At 48.1% G+C, this 15,879-nt stretch overlaps 1 protein-coding gene across 6 annotated transcripts in view; it reads right to left on the bottom strand.

Annotated features, from left to right (window-relative positions):
• The window catches only part of SEL1L2 (SEL1L2 adaptor subunit of ERAD E3 ligase), an 82,283-nt gene that overhangs the window by 34,564 nt on the left and 31,840 nt on the right, over window positions 1–15,879 (bottom strand). For all 6 annotated transcript variants that reach the window (XM_045008762.1, XM_045008763.1, XM_045008764.1 and 3 more), the window contains exons 6-8: window positions 2,584–2,637; window positions 2,410–2,469; window positions 2,230–2,311 (exon numbers count right to left, since the gene is read on the bottom strand). In XM_045008762.1, the coding sequence (XP_044864697.1) occupies window positions 2,230–2,311; window positions 2,410–2,469; window positions 2,584–2,637 (196 nt within the window). The remainder of the gene's footprint in view (window positions 1–2,229; window positions 2,312–2,409; window positions 2,470–2,583; window positions 2,638–15,879) is intronic.

Genomic DNA, 15,879 nt, shown 5'->3' with positions numbered 1-15,879 from the left:
TGTATTTTGGTTAAGATCTAAGTTATAATTGGACCTGGGTATGTGGCTGATACTTTGGGATTGGAAGAACCTTTTCTTTTATATGATAAAGTAAGGTTATCAGGAATCATCATCATATCTGACAGGTGTGTCTGGACGGATGCCTAAGGCTGGGTACTTTAAGGGAACTGCATGGTTTGGACTTCTAAGTGACCAGTGAGGTACTAGAGAAGCTGTTTTGTGGTGGTTGATAAATCTAAGTATTGGAATAACCACCAGCGTTTGGGGTTTGTCTGCCCCATTTTGTTTGCAGTTCACCCTGATTGAGTGACCTCAGCTGGCTCCCACGGGCAGCACCGTCACAACTGGTTAGCCAAATAAAGTCGAAAGATGTACCAAGCATGTTCTAGCATTGTTTATACAGTGCTGAATTCAGGAAAAAATGATGGTATCTGCCCCTGCAATCTAGATCTTTTGTAGCAGGGGCAATGGAGGAATCATGAAAAGCAGACCATTGGATTAGCAAATTGAAAAGACACTTAAAAGGGCTGATGACAAATTCTCATAAAGGCTACAAAACTTAATGTAGGACTGGATTTCAACTAACAAGTTGAGAACTAAAAATGGACAACTGTAAAAAGTGAGAGCAGATGAAGAAACTTCTGCTACTTGTTTTATGTGAAGCAGAACAAAAGCGAGGAACTTGGAAGAAGGGACAGTGCCTAGATTTGCATTAGAAACTCCGCAGTTTCATTGGTGCATCTGCTCATTATGTCATGTAGATGGAAGGCCAATATGGGCTGACCTGAGAAATGACAACTATGTTTATCAAAATCACAGTCATTCCTGCCAGAAATGTACTGGTTATTGTTGCATTTATGCAACTTCCATAAAGATGATGATGTGTATGTATTTGAGGAACTAGAAGTAAAATATCAGAATTACTTTCATAACTTGAATATTAAGGTCAATAATTCTTGGTATGAGCATAGCAATAAATGACATTTTATTGGTGTTGCATTAAGAGTAACATTGATAAATGGGAAAGCTAGCATGGAAATTAATAATACAAGATACTTTAATTTGGTATATATTACTTTCAGATATGAAAAGTTGGTTTTCCATTTTTCTTATAAAATATTATATGAAGGTCACTTTATAATTCAGAGAGAAAGAATATCTTTATCCAGGCAAATTAAAGTTAAAGTTGAGAATGTGACTTTTTAAAAAAATGATCCGTGTTATAATTTAACAAACATCAGTGAGACATTAGGAGTTCAAAAAACACGCAGTGAACATTTTAACATCGGTGTTAACTTTGCCCCCTATCTCTGCCCTCCCTCCACCAGTACACTGAAGAACCTCATCAGTTCCCACAAGAAACTTAGTCATATCTTTTACATAAATAACAACATATGGCTTTCAAGTGTATGATAAAACCTACCACCCATGCTTCCAGTTGATGTGGGGCATGTTCAGTTATAAAGAGGAAAGTGTTTGGGCAAGCTCATAACTCAAATGGCTGAATAGGTTTTGCCTCTAACTTTAGTGAAGAAATATAGGTGTCATGAGCTATGGCTATGTAGGCTTGGTTTAAAATTTCTATGGAGCCTTAAATGTGGTTCTCTTTGGGTTTATAAGCTTGAATGTGGTTTGGGAGAACCATGTTTGAGGCTACCATAGTTGTGGAGCTTCTAAAGTTCCAGTGTAAGATTAGTTTCCATGATTAGGGCAGGGGTACCCAGTAGAAATTTGTCTGAGGTATACGTTTGCAGTGACACAAGGTAGATGCAGCCTCCCTCATGCCATCAGAGATTGTGCTCAGCCCCTTAAACTAGTGACACTGGCTGGAAAGTGGCATAGCCAATGATGTCCAGAGTACGTCTAGATTCACTTCCTCTTATGAAGATGGGGATGCCAAAATCAGGCTTCTAATGGAAATTGTCTTAGAACTTTAACTATGATGTCCCCACGTTTCCAAAATCTTATTGTAACTACTATATGAAAATACACAGTATTAATGGAACTCATGAGACTGCAACTTAAAATCTACCATATGTGCATAGCTCCTGTAGATCTTAATGAAAGCTGCATCTGAGAGCAGAATCTGATGCTATATATATATGTGTGTGTGTGTGTGTGTATATTACCAGTTATGAATGAGAAATTGTTTTTTCTTCACTTCACATATTATTTCTCATTTGTTCTAAAATGAGGTATGACAATAGTAATAACATGTGGATTGCTTACTGAAATATGCCACTTTCCTGTAATTAGTTAGTGCTGCTTCACAATTTCTTGGAACATTGATTCCGACCCAGTAACGGTATCCCTAATACAATAAATAAGAGATATTTTTCTTATTCTTTAACCTTTGGATTATTATACAGAGAACAAGAAATAGAGCTGCCAAATATATAATTTACAAACCAAAATCATCTGGGATATCAAATTTCCTCCAAGACTTCCAAATGTGTAATAAACAAGTGCCTAAAACATCAAAACAAAAAATTATATAAGGAATGAAAAAAAACAAAACCAGTAGTATTTTTGGTAAGTCCTTTCTTTAATTTTTAAAAGCATATCACTTTTTATTTTTCTTACCTTGGCTTGATTATACTCCATTCCTATGCCATATGAAAACATAAATCCTAGAGCCTGCAGCTCCAAAATAAAAGCACATGTCAGTACATTTATGTATGTGTGGTCATTCATTTTGTTTATACAAGTTGAAACAGATGCTACCTGTTTTATTTTATTGTATGTAATTTCTTTTCTGATTTGTGAGGGGCTTTTAAGAGTTAAAACTCTTCTAACTGGGGTTATGAAGTCTTGCTATGGTGCTATGGTGCTTCCCTTTTTTGTTCCTGGTAGCTACACCCCTGCCAAAAAAAAAAAAGGTAGTTTTCCTCAGTCACCTTATGTGCCCTCCACACAGCACCTGTGTCTTGTTAGAAGTGCCACAGCTGGGCCAAGCTGAAGTGTACTGCCCCTTACTGATTAACAACTCATTTCTGTGCAGTGGCTGGTGTTAGAAGAAAAATCCCAATGCTTTCTCTCCTTGGATCATCATTGAGAAGAAACTTTATTTTTACTTGATAAAGTAAATATAGAAATACATGGGAAAACAAAATAAATCTAAGGATTGAGACAAACTGGTTTCCCTTGATTTTTTTAGCTCTATCACTATGCAATGGATTGGTAACCCTCTCCCAGCCATCTTAAATTCAGAACTAGGAAGTTATGGGACGGCCTAAACTAAAACCCATGGAAAAGGGGTTTAATGTGGCTCCACCTAATGAACAGACCCTGGTTTCCTTCCTGTAAGTGGGGGAGGAAACATAGCAGTGTTTCTGTCCTCCTTTCAGGAAGAGTGAAGAAACAATGCTTCTGAGCCTTTTAAAAGAATACAAGAGAAAACTATTTCAATACTGTATCATTCATGCACCATTTGTACTACATATCCCACCCATGAGAGAAGGCTCACAGAGCATGAAAGAGGATACAAAATTAAAAGGAACATCAGGGTATTAAATGAGGAAAGAAATGTAATTCCTATCCTCCCCGACCTTTTGAGCTCTGCTCTGAAGAATCCCCAAAACATAAAATAAATATATGGTGAGACACACAGCTGCCTGAGAGCCTTTTCTCCAAGATCCTGGATAAATGAGACGCTCTCTCCTCTGACACACATACGACCAGATTCTGATGTCACTTATGTCGGTGTAAATCTGTGGTAACTCATTAAAATCAACAGGGCCTAACTGTTACATGGGTCTAACTGTAATCAGAATGTTTGCCACAGTGCTTCCTAAAATACTACACCTACCTGCCACTCTCTTTGGAATTCTAACATTCTGTGATTTTACTAAGGAAACTTTAGTTATTTGATGATAATTGATGGTCATGGCATTTTAGTCCTTGTTAATATTGGCTACTGTATCATGATAGGAAATGCCTCTTATTCCTTTGAAAATTTTATAGATTAATTAAAAAACAGGTTTCTGTGACAGACTGGCGTGGTCTATCTGGGCAGAGGATTCAGAAAACACAACATAATAGGGTAATTTACCCAAGTGGTCTAGTGGCTACAATAACTTTTCATTTCAGTAGCTTCACTAAGGAGATGGGTTTCTCCCAAGGCTTCAAAATATCCAGGCCCTGAGCCTATAGAGCACTGGTTCTCAACCAGGGATCTGAGGCCCCCTGGGAGGCCACGAGCAGGTTTCAGGAGGGCCGCCAAGCAGGGCCAAGGGCAGAAAGCTGAAGTCCTGCCACATGGGTTTGAAGCCCAGGCCCTGTGCCCCGCCACCTGAGGCTGAAGCCGAAGCCTGAGCAATGTAGCTTTGTGGGGGTTCCTGTGGCATGAGGCCCCAGGCAATTGCCCTGCTTGCTACCCACAATGCTGAGCCTGGCTTTTATATGCAGAAAACCTGCTATTGTAACACAGGTGGGCCATGGAGTTTTTACAGCATGTTGGGGGGGAAAATAATAAAAAAACAACAACAATAATGATACTAATAAGAAGTAAATAACATTCTGGGGATTTGTTCAAAAGCATCTGGCGGTCCGGATTTGGCATGCGGTCCACTTATTGACTACCTCTGCTCCACAGTGAATGCTCATTTCCAGAATGGCTTTGACAGTCTCCAGAATGTTTCAGATTCAGCTTTCATCAGCCAGAAGGGTACTTCTAAAACATGATGACTTTGGGAGAGAGGGGTTATCGAAAAAAGTAAAAACTGGAGAGCGGCTGAGAACTATGTCCAGTGAGGTTGGTGGGTGAGTGGATAGGTGAGTAGATGTGAGAGAAAGAGAGAGTTGAGGGGGAGAGAGAGAGTAAAGTAATTTTAAAATAAAATCAATTACTGCAAATGATACATATTTTTTCACTATTTACTTAAAATATTTTAGCAGGCTTACTGCAAACATCCAATAGTTACCTACTAAATTTAGACAAAACGCTCTTCTCAGATCCACATGGTGGATTGTGACTGATATTCTGCTCTCCCTGCATGCACAAATCTCCTCTCTTTTAAAATCTGATATTCAAAGATGCCATTAGAATAATCTCCATATAAAAAGGCACTAAAACTATCAAGGAAGTCTACAAACTAATTCATGATTACAAAATTTGTCTTTGACAGAAACAGAGGACCCAATAAATTCACAATTCAGCACGATACTCCCCCATATCCTCCAAGTAAGTTTGATGTTGAATTATGCTGTTTAATATATGGTCAGTGGCTAATAAATTTTACCATCAGCCATGATTTAATCAGGGATGAGAACTCTGGCATGGCATCGATAACTGAGATATGACTGGATGAAGCTTCATCATAAATAACTGGCCCAGCTGATTTCCACAAGGTATTTAGTTCAGAATGAACTCTGAGAAGGGACTGTGAAGGGGTGGCTGTGATTTTTTTTATATTCAATGTGAGACATAGCAGGTTACCTGCTCTAAGGCCTTGATTCAGTAAAGTACTTAAGTATATGTTTATAGTTATGCATTTGTGTAAGTGTTGTGTGTGTTCAATTGTGGATTAAAACAGGATCTAATAGAGTGTGTCCATCTAATGTATGAGTCACAGGATGACATAAGGAAGGGCTTAATGGTAGTTTACAAATCTCCCTTCACCTAGTGCTTCCACAGAGCAACGGTGCTGGTGAATGTGCTTGGTGACTTCAGGGTCCATGCTGATGATGATTCTTTTGGACTGGTTTATAGCCATTAATGTCATATGATTACTATAAGGTTGTCCCAGGTGTTTTCCATTAGGTACTCTGGCCTTGGAATCTCTTAATCTATAAAATTAGTTCTATGACTTAATTCTCTCCTTAAATAAATAAATGGAAGAGCTGTGGGACCTTAGCCATTTACAGTGCTAGACTATGGCACTGGTCCAAGACAGTAAAACATCATACTTTAAATTGCAGCGATATTTTTCTCTGATACCATTTATGGATTGATCAATTATTTTAATAAGATTTACAGGATTCCATTGGATTTCAGCACTAATCCTATTGTGAGCCAGTGCCTGCAGAACAGCACTTACTTAGATTGAATATTGTGGTGAAATGATAAATGATTTAATGTGTTTCAGAAGATTCGGTTCTCTTTTGTAGAGCCTGTCACCATGGAAATTAGGCACTAATGAAGGGAATTCAACAAACAAAAGACAATCAAATGTTAACATGAATGGATCTTGAATTTCATCCTGATGATCTCTAGACGCTGGCTTTCCCAAGAAGAGCCAAATTCAAAGGTGGAGACCTTCAACTAACACTACTACTGCTAGCCCTTTGAGGGGGGGATTATGTTCCTCACTCTAGCCCCTATACTCACTAGTTCCTCTATAAATTCCAGAATAGAGGAAGCTCTTGTGGGAACTGAGCAAGATGGGAAAGGGTTGGGGAACAGCACATGCTGCTATAGCCATTTTGGCTTGCACCACAAGCCATTACAGCAGTAGGGAGTCTGCTGTAATTTTGAGTTGCTCCCAAGGCTTCCTGGGTATTTTGGCCCCCACAGGAGCCCTGAATTCAGAGGGTGCAAACATGGCTTAAAGTCATGCTCACCTTGGGTTTTGCCTTCAATATTGCATCTGCAGGGAGGAACAGCACAGGAGCTGACGTGGGTATTCAAACTGAGGTTCTGACAGCAAGCACTTTCAGATGACCTTAACTGCTGTGATGCTGTGTACGGTGAGAGGAAGCTGAGATGTCTCGTGGTGTGCCACAGACGGTGAAAGGCATAACAGATCATTGCTGCTATCTTGGAATTCAGGAGTATTATTGGATTTAATAGGACCTTGAGGCTGCCTATTATTCTGATGAAAGTTGGGAATACCCCATCAATATACAATGTGAACACTCTTATAGTTATTGATTCCTTTTGCCAGCCAGTGTCATTCTTGGCTTGCATAGCGGCCAGTTTATTTCCATTCATCTTTGTGTCATAAAATGAAAGAGTAAGAATGTGGCATCAGTGCAGTGGAGCAACAACAAACATGAAGGTGCAATTTCCATTCTAACCCTTGTTTTCAGCTGCTGATAGTGTCTCTTTCTGAAACTTTCAACTTCTAGGATGAAATTTGTCATCTTTTTTGTATGGAATATAAACATAGTTTAGCAGTGGTGACAAGATGGAACCCTGAAGGACATTACAGGTAGGGTCCTTCACAGATGATGAGCAGCTCCGCAATAATACTCTAAAAGATTTCTCTGAATCGAAGGAGAGAATCCACAAAAGAGCTACTCTGCCCACTTTTGCAAGAGCCTCCAGGTGTATCAACAATATTTCATTGACAATCGTCAAAAGTTGTTCATGGATTATTAAAATTGTTTTCACGAGGACAACCTTTGATATCAATAGTTTCACTTGCATGCCCAGACTGGTATGGAGCAAGAATAGTGATAGATTAAGTGTAGTGGGAGTTGATTTATTATGATCCTATATATAATCTTCCCTAAAACGGGAGGTTCAAGACATGATTGGAAAAACAATTAATTTCCAACAGTCACAACTTGGGCCAGGGACTAACAACCTCTGGAATAAGCAAGACTGGGCAGCTTGTCCTTTTGCTCTACCACCATTCATCTGAGCTGAGAATTAAGTGAAGAGTTACTCACAGCAAATAAAACATTTGACTTTACTACCATGCTGAAGCAGTTGTAATTAATCAAACTACTTACACTTCATAACGGTTAACACTTTCATTCAACAATTGCCATAGCACAGAAATTAAAAAAATCTGATCACTCTGAGCAAGTTTTTTTTATCATTTGGAGCTCCAGCTTCGTCACTTCCTTGTGTCAGCTGATCTGTGAGGACAGTCCAGGATGAATGAGGAGTGAGGTGTCAAAGTGTGACTATGTCAATGGCCACAAATAGTTGATTGTTATGATGGTTCCTTTAAATTAGGGGCTTTATTGCTCAGGATTTGAGCAAGACATTTCTCTTGGATAATTTTGCAATTTTAAAACTCCTTTGTGGAAAGATGTATGCAGAAATAGGTCCACCATCTCAGCAGAAGTGAGAAGATGGCTTAATCTCACTATGTCAGATGTGTATTTCTAACTGTGGGGCAGGCAAACCAGCTAGCTGGTATATGACCCATAACAATTTAACAAGTGGCATTGCATTTGTAATCAAGGCAATCCATTTATGTATAGGTATCAAAGAAATGTTAATCAGGCTAGCAATCCCCAACTCATTCACGTTGTATTGATAAGAATCAAAGAATAGTTGCTAAGTGTATTTGTCTGTGTTTACCTATATCCAGTTAGAAGTTTATCAATGTAACCAAATTAGCTTTTAGATCAGCGGTAGGCAAAATATGACCTGTGGGTCCATCTAACATTTCTGTCCAGCCCGCCAGGCTCTTTGGCTGCCCCCTCGCAATCTCCGGGCCACTAAAAGTCCCACAGTGCAGCGGGACACTCAGGCAGGATGCCTGCTTGCCGTGGCCACACGCCGCTCATGGAAGTGGCTGGCTGCTGCTGGTGCGTCTTTGCGCACCCCTGCCAGAAGGAGGCAGCTCCGCGTGCTGCTCTCGCCCCCAGCATTGTCCCCACAGCTCCCATTGACCAGAAACTGGCCAATGGAAGCTTTGAGGGCAGTGCTTGTGGGCACAGGCAGCGCACGGAAACCCGCTTCCCCCCTCCCACCAAGGGGCGCATAGAGACGTGCCAGCAGCAGCCAGCCACAGCTGCTTCTGGGAGTGGCGTGGGGCCATGGCAGGTAGCCTGACTGAGCCCTGCTGCACTGCTGGCTGGGAGCTGCCTGTGGTAAGCGCCTCCTGGAAAAGACGGTTACTCACCGTTGTAACTGTTGTTCTTCGAGATGTGTTGCTCCTATCCATTCCATGTAGGTGTGCGCGCCACGTGTGCACGGCTCTTCGGAACATTTTTAGCCTAGCAACACCGGCGGGCCGGCTGGGCGCCCCCTGGAGTGGCGCCGCTATAGCGCTAGTTATATACCCCAGCCGGCCCGTCCGCTCCTCAGTTCCTTCTTGCCGGCTACTCCAACAGTGGGGAAGGAGGGCGGGTCTGGAATGGATAGGAGCAACACATCTCGAAGAACAACAGTTACAACGGTGAGTAACCGTCTTTTCTTCTTCGAGTGATTGCTCCTATCCATTCCATGTAGGTGATTCCCAAGCCTTACCTAGGCGGTGGGGTCAGAGTGAGACGTGGCAGAGTGCAAGACTGCGGAGCCGAAGGCTGCATCGTCTCTTGATTGCTGCACCAGCGCGTAGTGGGAGGCGAAGGTGTGGACAGAAGACCAGGTGGGCGCTCTACAGATGTCCTGAATGGGGACATGGGCCAGGAAGGCGGCAGACGAGGCGTGCGCTCTCGTATAGTGAGCGGTAAGATGGTTAGCTGGCACACCAGCCAGCTCGTAGCAAGTTCTGATGCATGCGGTGACCCATGAGGAAATCCTCGGAGAGGAGACCGGCTTGCCTTTCATACGCCCTGCAACTGCTATGAACAGTTGTGGCGAACGCCGGAAGGATTTTGTTCGATGTATGTAGAACGCAAGGGCCCTGCGGACATCCAGGGTGTGCAGCTGTTGATCCCGACTCGAGGCATGAGGCTTCGGGAAAAAAACGGGAAGGAAAATGTCCTGATTTACATGGAAGGCTGACACCACCTTAGGGAGGAAGGCCGGGTGAGGCCGAAGCTGGACCTTGTCCGTATGAAAGATGGTGTACGGAGAACCGGCCGTCAGGGCCTGGAGCTCGGAAACTCGCCTCGCTGAGGTTATGGCGACAAGAAAGGCTGTTTTCCACGACAGGTGGAGTAGCGAACACGTAGCCAAGGGCTCAAAGGGGGTTCCCATGAGCCTGCCCAAGACCAGATTCAGGTCCCAGGGCGGAGTCGGAGGCTGCACTGGCGGGAACAATCGCTCAAGACCCTTGAGGAAGCGGGAAACCGTAGGATCGGAGAAGATGGATCGGTGACCGACGGGTGGCCTGAAGGCAGATATTGCTGCCAGGTGCACCTTTAATGATGAGACCACCAGACCCTGCTCTTTAAGTGACCAGAGGTAGTCCAGGATCGTTGGGATAGGTACTACGAATGGATTCATGTCTCTCTGGTCGCACCATATGGCGAATCGCTTCCATTTAGAGAGGTAGGTCGAGCGAGTGGAGGGCTTTCTGCTCTCCAGGAGGACCCGCTGGACCGCCGCCGAACAGGCCCGCTCAGCGTGGGTCAACCACTCAGGTACCAGGCTGTCAGATGGAGGGACTGCAGGTCCGGGTGGCGGAGCCTGCCGAAGTCCTGCGTTATCAGGTCCGGCCATAAGGGTAGAGGGATGGGATCTCGTACTGATAGCTCGAGCAGCAGAGTGTATCAGTGCTGCCTCGGCCAGGCCGGAGCAACGAGAATGAGGCGGGCTCTGTCCCTCCGAAGCTTGAGAAGCACCCGATGTACGAGCGGGAACGGAGGGAAGGCATACAGTAGGTGACCCGTCCAGGGGTAGAGGAATGCGTCCGACAGGGAGCCCGGGGCGCGACCCTGGTATGAGCAGAACTGGTGGCACTTCCTGTTCTCTCTGGATGCGAACAGGTCTATCCGGGGAAACCCCCACCTCCGGAAAATCGTGTGAACCACATCTGGGCGGAGGGACCACTCGTGGGACAGGAACGACCTGCTGAGATGGTTGGCCAGCGTATTCTGCACCCCTGGAAGATAGGACGCCACCAGGTGAATGGAGTGGGCTATGCAGAAGTCCCACAGTAGCATCGCCTCCGTGCACAGCGGGGAAGATCGGGCTCCACCCTGCTTGTTGACATAAAACATTGCCGTTGTGTTGTCCGTCAACACCGTGATACAATGCCCTTGGAGACTGGGGCAAAAGGCTTGACAGGCGAGGCGAATCGCCCGGAGCTCTCTGACATTGATATGGAGGGAGAGCTCTCGGGGCGACCAGAGGCCTTGGGTGTGCAGGTCGGCTAGGTGTGCCCCCCACCCCAGCTCTGACGCATCCGTGGTCAGAGTGGCGGATGGTTGAGGAGGGCGGAAAGAGACTCCGGCACACACGACTGCTGGGTCCAGCCACCAGGTGAGCGAAGCGATGGCTGGCTTCGTGGGCGTGACCACCATATCGATGGAGTCGCGGTGGGGCCGGTACACTGACGCGAGCCAAATTTGAAACGGGCGAAGGTGCAACCTCGCGTACTGAGTGACGAATGTACACGAAGCCATGTGGCCCAGAAGGCGGAGGCAGGAACGCACTGTTGTCCGTGGGAAAGCCTGAAGGTCTCAAACTAGAGAGACCAGAGACTGATGCCGAGGTTGGGGCAGGCAGGCCCTGGCCACATTGGAATCCAGGACCGCACCGATGAACTCCACTCTTTGCGAAGGGGTCAACATCGACTTCTCGGCATTTATCATAAGCCCTAGACGCTGAAACAGGGCTAGGACCGTGGCCATGTGGGACGCCACCAGTTGGCGGGATGGTCCTCGGACTAGCCAGTCGTCGAGATAGGGGTAGACATGTATCCAACGACGGCGGATGGCCGCGGCCACCACTGCCATGCACTTGGTGAATACCCTCGGCGCTGTAGAGAGGCCGAAGGGCAGCACTGTGAACTGGTAGTGCGTATTGTTGATGACGAAACGCAGGTAGCGCCGATGAGGAGGGTAAATGGCGACATGAAAATACGCGTCCTTCATGTCGAGGGCGGCAAACCAGTCTCCCGGATCCAGGGAGGGAATGATAGTCCCCAGGGTCACCATGCGAAACTTGAGTTTGACAAGGTATTTGTTGAGCTCTCGGAGGTCGAGTATGGGTCGTAGGCCTCCCTTCGCCTTGGGGATTAAGAAATATCGGGAATAAAATCCCCTGCCTCGCAGATCGCTCGGCACCTCCTCTATAGCACCCATGCTCAGCAGAGACTCGACCTCTTGTATGAGGACTTGCTCGTGAGAGGGGTCCCTGAAGAGGGACGGGGTGGGAGGGTGGGAGGGTGGGGGCGAAACAAACTGAAGATGGTAACCAGACTCTACCGTGCATAGCACCCAGTTGTCCGATGTAATCTGGGACCACGCCGGGAGGAAGTGGGAAAGACGATTGAAAAATAAAGGGGAAGGATCCAGAGGAGAGACTGATGGGCCGTCCTCGGGCGTCCCATCAAAACGCCTGCTTCGGCCCTTGGGGGGCCTTGGAAGGCGCCTGGGACTGGGTACGCCGATTGCCCGATGGTCTACGGCGGTTCATTCTGCCCCTGCGTGTATTATCAGGCCGTGACCTGGACTGATTGAACAGGCGAAAGGGCTGCTGCCTGAAGGGTCTCCGCTGTGTCGCAGGCGTGTGCATGCCCAATGTACGGATGGCAATGCGCCCATCCTTAAGGGTCTGGATTCTGGAGTCCGTTTTCTCCGAGAATAGGCCCTTGGTATCAAAGGGCAAGTCCTGCAATGTATATTGAACCTCTGGCGGCAAGGTGGACGATTGCAGCCAGGAGATCCTTCTCATTGTTACTCCCGATGCCAAGGTCCTGGCTCCGGAGTCTGCAGAGTCCAGTGAGCCCTGAATAGAGGACCTGGTAGCTTTCTTGCCCTCTTCCAGCAAAGCTGAGAACTCCTGCCTGGAGGATGTTGGAACCAACTCTGTAAATTTAGAGAGGGCCACGAAATTATCGTAGGCATAGCGGGCCAGGAGAACCAACTGATTGGCTATGCATAATTGGAGGCCGCCAGCCGAATATACCTTTCGGCCCAACAGGTCCATCCTGCGCGCGTCCTTGGACTTAGGTGCAGGCGCAGGTTGCCCATTCCTTTCCCGGTCATTAACTGACTGTACCACTAGGGAGTCCGGGGCCGGGTGGGTGTACATGTACTCGTACCCAGTCGGGGGTACCGAGTACTTCCGCTCCACTCCGCGGGCAGTGGGAGGGATGGACGCAGGGGACTGCCAGAGTGTGGTGGCATTTCTCTGGATCGTCCAAACGAAAGGCAGGGCCACTCGCAGGGGGGCCTCCGTTCTGACCACATTAGTGATCGGGTCCTCGTCCTCGATGACCTCCGCTACCGGGAGGTTAACGGCTTGTGCCACCCGACGAAGGAGGTCCTGATGGGCACGTAAGTCAATCGGCGGGGGATCGGATGACGAGGATCCCGCCACCGCCTCGTCGGGCGAGGAAGACAAGGACTGGGCCTGACCAATAGGAAGTGGCTGAGGCTCGTCCATGGGGTGCGAGTCCGCCATCTCCATGGGATGTTCCGTCTGCACCGGCGGCGGTGGAACCTCAACCGGAGGCGATGGTGGGGGCCTGCTGACGGTGGCTTCCGGCACCCTATGGTCGGAAGGCCCCTGTCGCGGGAGGAAGGGGGCGCCCTGTGCCTCGTGCCCAGCCCAGGGGGTCCAGAAACCCCATTGCTGAGGACCCAGGTCTTGTCCTTGTGGGTCCGCGCGGTAATCTGCAGCGCTGCCGTCGTGTGAAGCGACCGATGGTTGGCGGGAAGGCTATGGGGGGGCAGAGGCGCTCAGGGACTGCGCCGTCGATGCCACCAGTCTGTCTGTGGACGGTGCCGTGTACCGGTGCCGATCGTCTCGGTGCCGGGAGCGCGAGCGGGACCTTCGACCGCGAGAGTACCGGGAGGTCGACCGCGATCTCGACCGTCATCGACGGGAGCGGCTTCGAGAATGGCGTCGGGAGCGGTGCCGGGATCCGGACCTTCCTCGGTGCCGACGGTCCGGAGAGCAGGACCGGGACCTGGAACGCCTCCGGGAGTACGACCGGTACCGCGATGACGAGCGGTACCGGGACTGCGACCGGCGCCGGGAAGGAGAGCGGTACCGGGATGGAGACCGGTGCCGTGAACTTGAACGGCGGGAAGGTGACCGTCTCCGGGATCGGGACCGGGATCGGGACCTGGATTGTCTACTATCCCGTTTGTCAGGGGTGGCAGGTCGTACCATGGCCAGTTTGCCCACTGACAGCACAGCCCGCACCGGCGGTGCCGGGGGCCGGAGGCTCGGTGCCTCGGGCGTGGACAGGAGAGGCAGCTCGACCACGGTTTGCACCGGGGAGCGCGGGGGTACCGGACTCGACGGCCCAGCCGGTGCCGGAGTCGACGGTACCGCGCACGTGCCGTGCGCACTGGAGGTTGGTGCCGAAGGCGCCGCTACTGGCTGCTGCACCAGTGTTCTCGATGAAGTAGTCTCCACCGTCTTGGGCTTCAGCTTCCGTTTCCCAGAAGGTGAATGGGAGCGGTGCCGGGGCTTCGGTGCCAGCTGCTTCTTAACAGTCTCGGTACCGGACCGGCCGGGGACCGCTGGAGCGCTCCGCTCCGAGGATGACGGCGGAGCCGGAGGAGTCGGCACCGCAGGGGTAAGCGCCGACTCCATGAGGAGCTGCCGTAATCTAATGTCCCGCTCCTTTTTCGTTCGCGGCTTAAACGACCTGCAAATGAGGCACTTATCAGGTCGATGGCCCTCGCCGAGACAACGAAGACAGGCGTCGTGAGGGTCCCCAACGGGCATGTGCCGCTGGCAAGCCGCACAGGGCTTGAATCCCGGCGTCTTGGGCATACGCCCGCACCGGACGGGAAAAGAGGGGCTAAGCCCCCCTAATTCCCCCTAATCTATCTAATGACTACTCAACTAACTAATTTTAACAACTAACTATATACATTAAAGACACAAGTAGAACCAAGGTGAGCTAGGTAAGTGGAGGACAACAAGCACTCCACAGTTCCAACTGGCCGTCACGGGCGGGAAGAAGGAACTGAGGAGCGGACGGGCCGGCTGGGGTATATAACTAGCGCTATAGCGGCGCCACTCCAGGGGGCGCCCAGCCGGCCCGCCGGTGTTGCTAGGCTAAAAATGTTCTGAAGAGCCGTGCATGCGCGGCGCGCACACCTACATGGAATGCATAGGAGCAATCACTCGAAGAAGAAGAGCCTGCACCCTCGCACCCCCTCCCACACTCCAGGAGGGATAGCTCAGGGGAAGGAGGGATAGCTCAGTGGTTTGAGCATTGGCCTGCTAAACCCAGGGTTGTGAGTTCAATCCTTGAGGGGGCCACTTAGAGATCTGGGGCAAAAATTGGTCCTGCTAGTGAAGGCAGGGGGCTGGACTTGATGACCTTTCAAGGTCCCTTCCAGTTCTAGGAGATTGGTATATCTCCTATTATTATTATTTTATTATAACCCCCTGCCCCAGGTCAGAACCCCTCCTGCACCAAACTCCCTCCCAGAGCCCACACCCCTCACCCTCTCCTGCACCCCAACACTCTACACCAGCCCGGAGCTCCTTCCTGCACCCAAACTCCCTTCCAGACCCCGCATCCCCTCCGTTAATATAGCAGAAATGTGCAGCCTGTGATGACTTTCCAAAATTCGTGGAGTGGCCCCCCCCTGCAAAAATTATTGCCCACCCCTGTTTTAGATGCTAAATCCTTTTCATGACTTAATTGCCTTACATTATCCAGATGACTGTGTTCAGTTAACCTTAAGATCAAAGATGTGAGAGACTGCAGGAAATTAATAATATTACTTATATTATCTTCAGCTTATCTGTCCCTATTATAATGAAAGACCGGCTAATTGCTTTATGCAAATGAGTATTACTAAATTACCTGTGTATACATAAGAAATTGAATGTTAACTTTAAAGTGATGGGTCAGTGTGTCCTCAACAAAGAAGAACCTTCAGAGTCACACGCTGTGCTCAAAATACTTAACAGCCCACTTCAGCTATAAAAGAGAAACCTCCAGCCTGATCTGGCATCGCTAGTCTGCTGAACTTTGACCAGGGAAAAGTTTAAGTTGTGGGAAAGAGATCTTCCAATAGTTATTTGGAATACCCTGGAAAATGCAGGGAAAGACTCCAACAGACTTTACATCTAAGCTACATTTGGATTCTAACCTTTTTCGGATGATT

Source organism: Mauremys mutica, chromosome 3, assembly GCF_020497125.1.
Source record: "Mauremys mutica isolate MM-2020 ecotype Southern chromosome 3, ASM2049712v1, whole genome shotgun sequence".
In the NCBI taxonomy this organism is placed as follows: domain Eukaryota; kingdom Metazoa; phylum Chordata; order Testudines; family Geoemydidae; genus Mauremys; species Mauremys mutica.
Note: the sequence above shows the minus strand (reverse complement) of the source record. Positions and strands in the feature narration are given on the sequence as shown.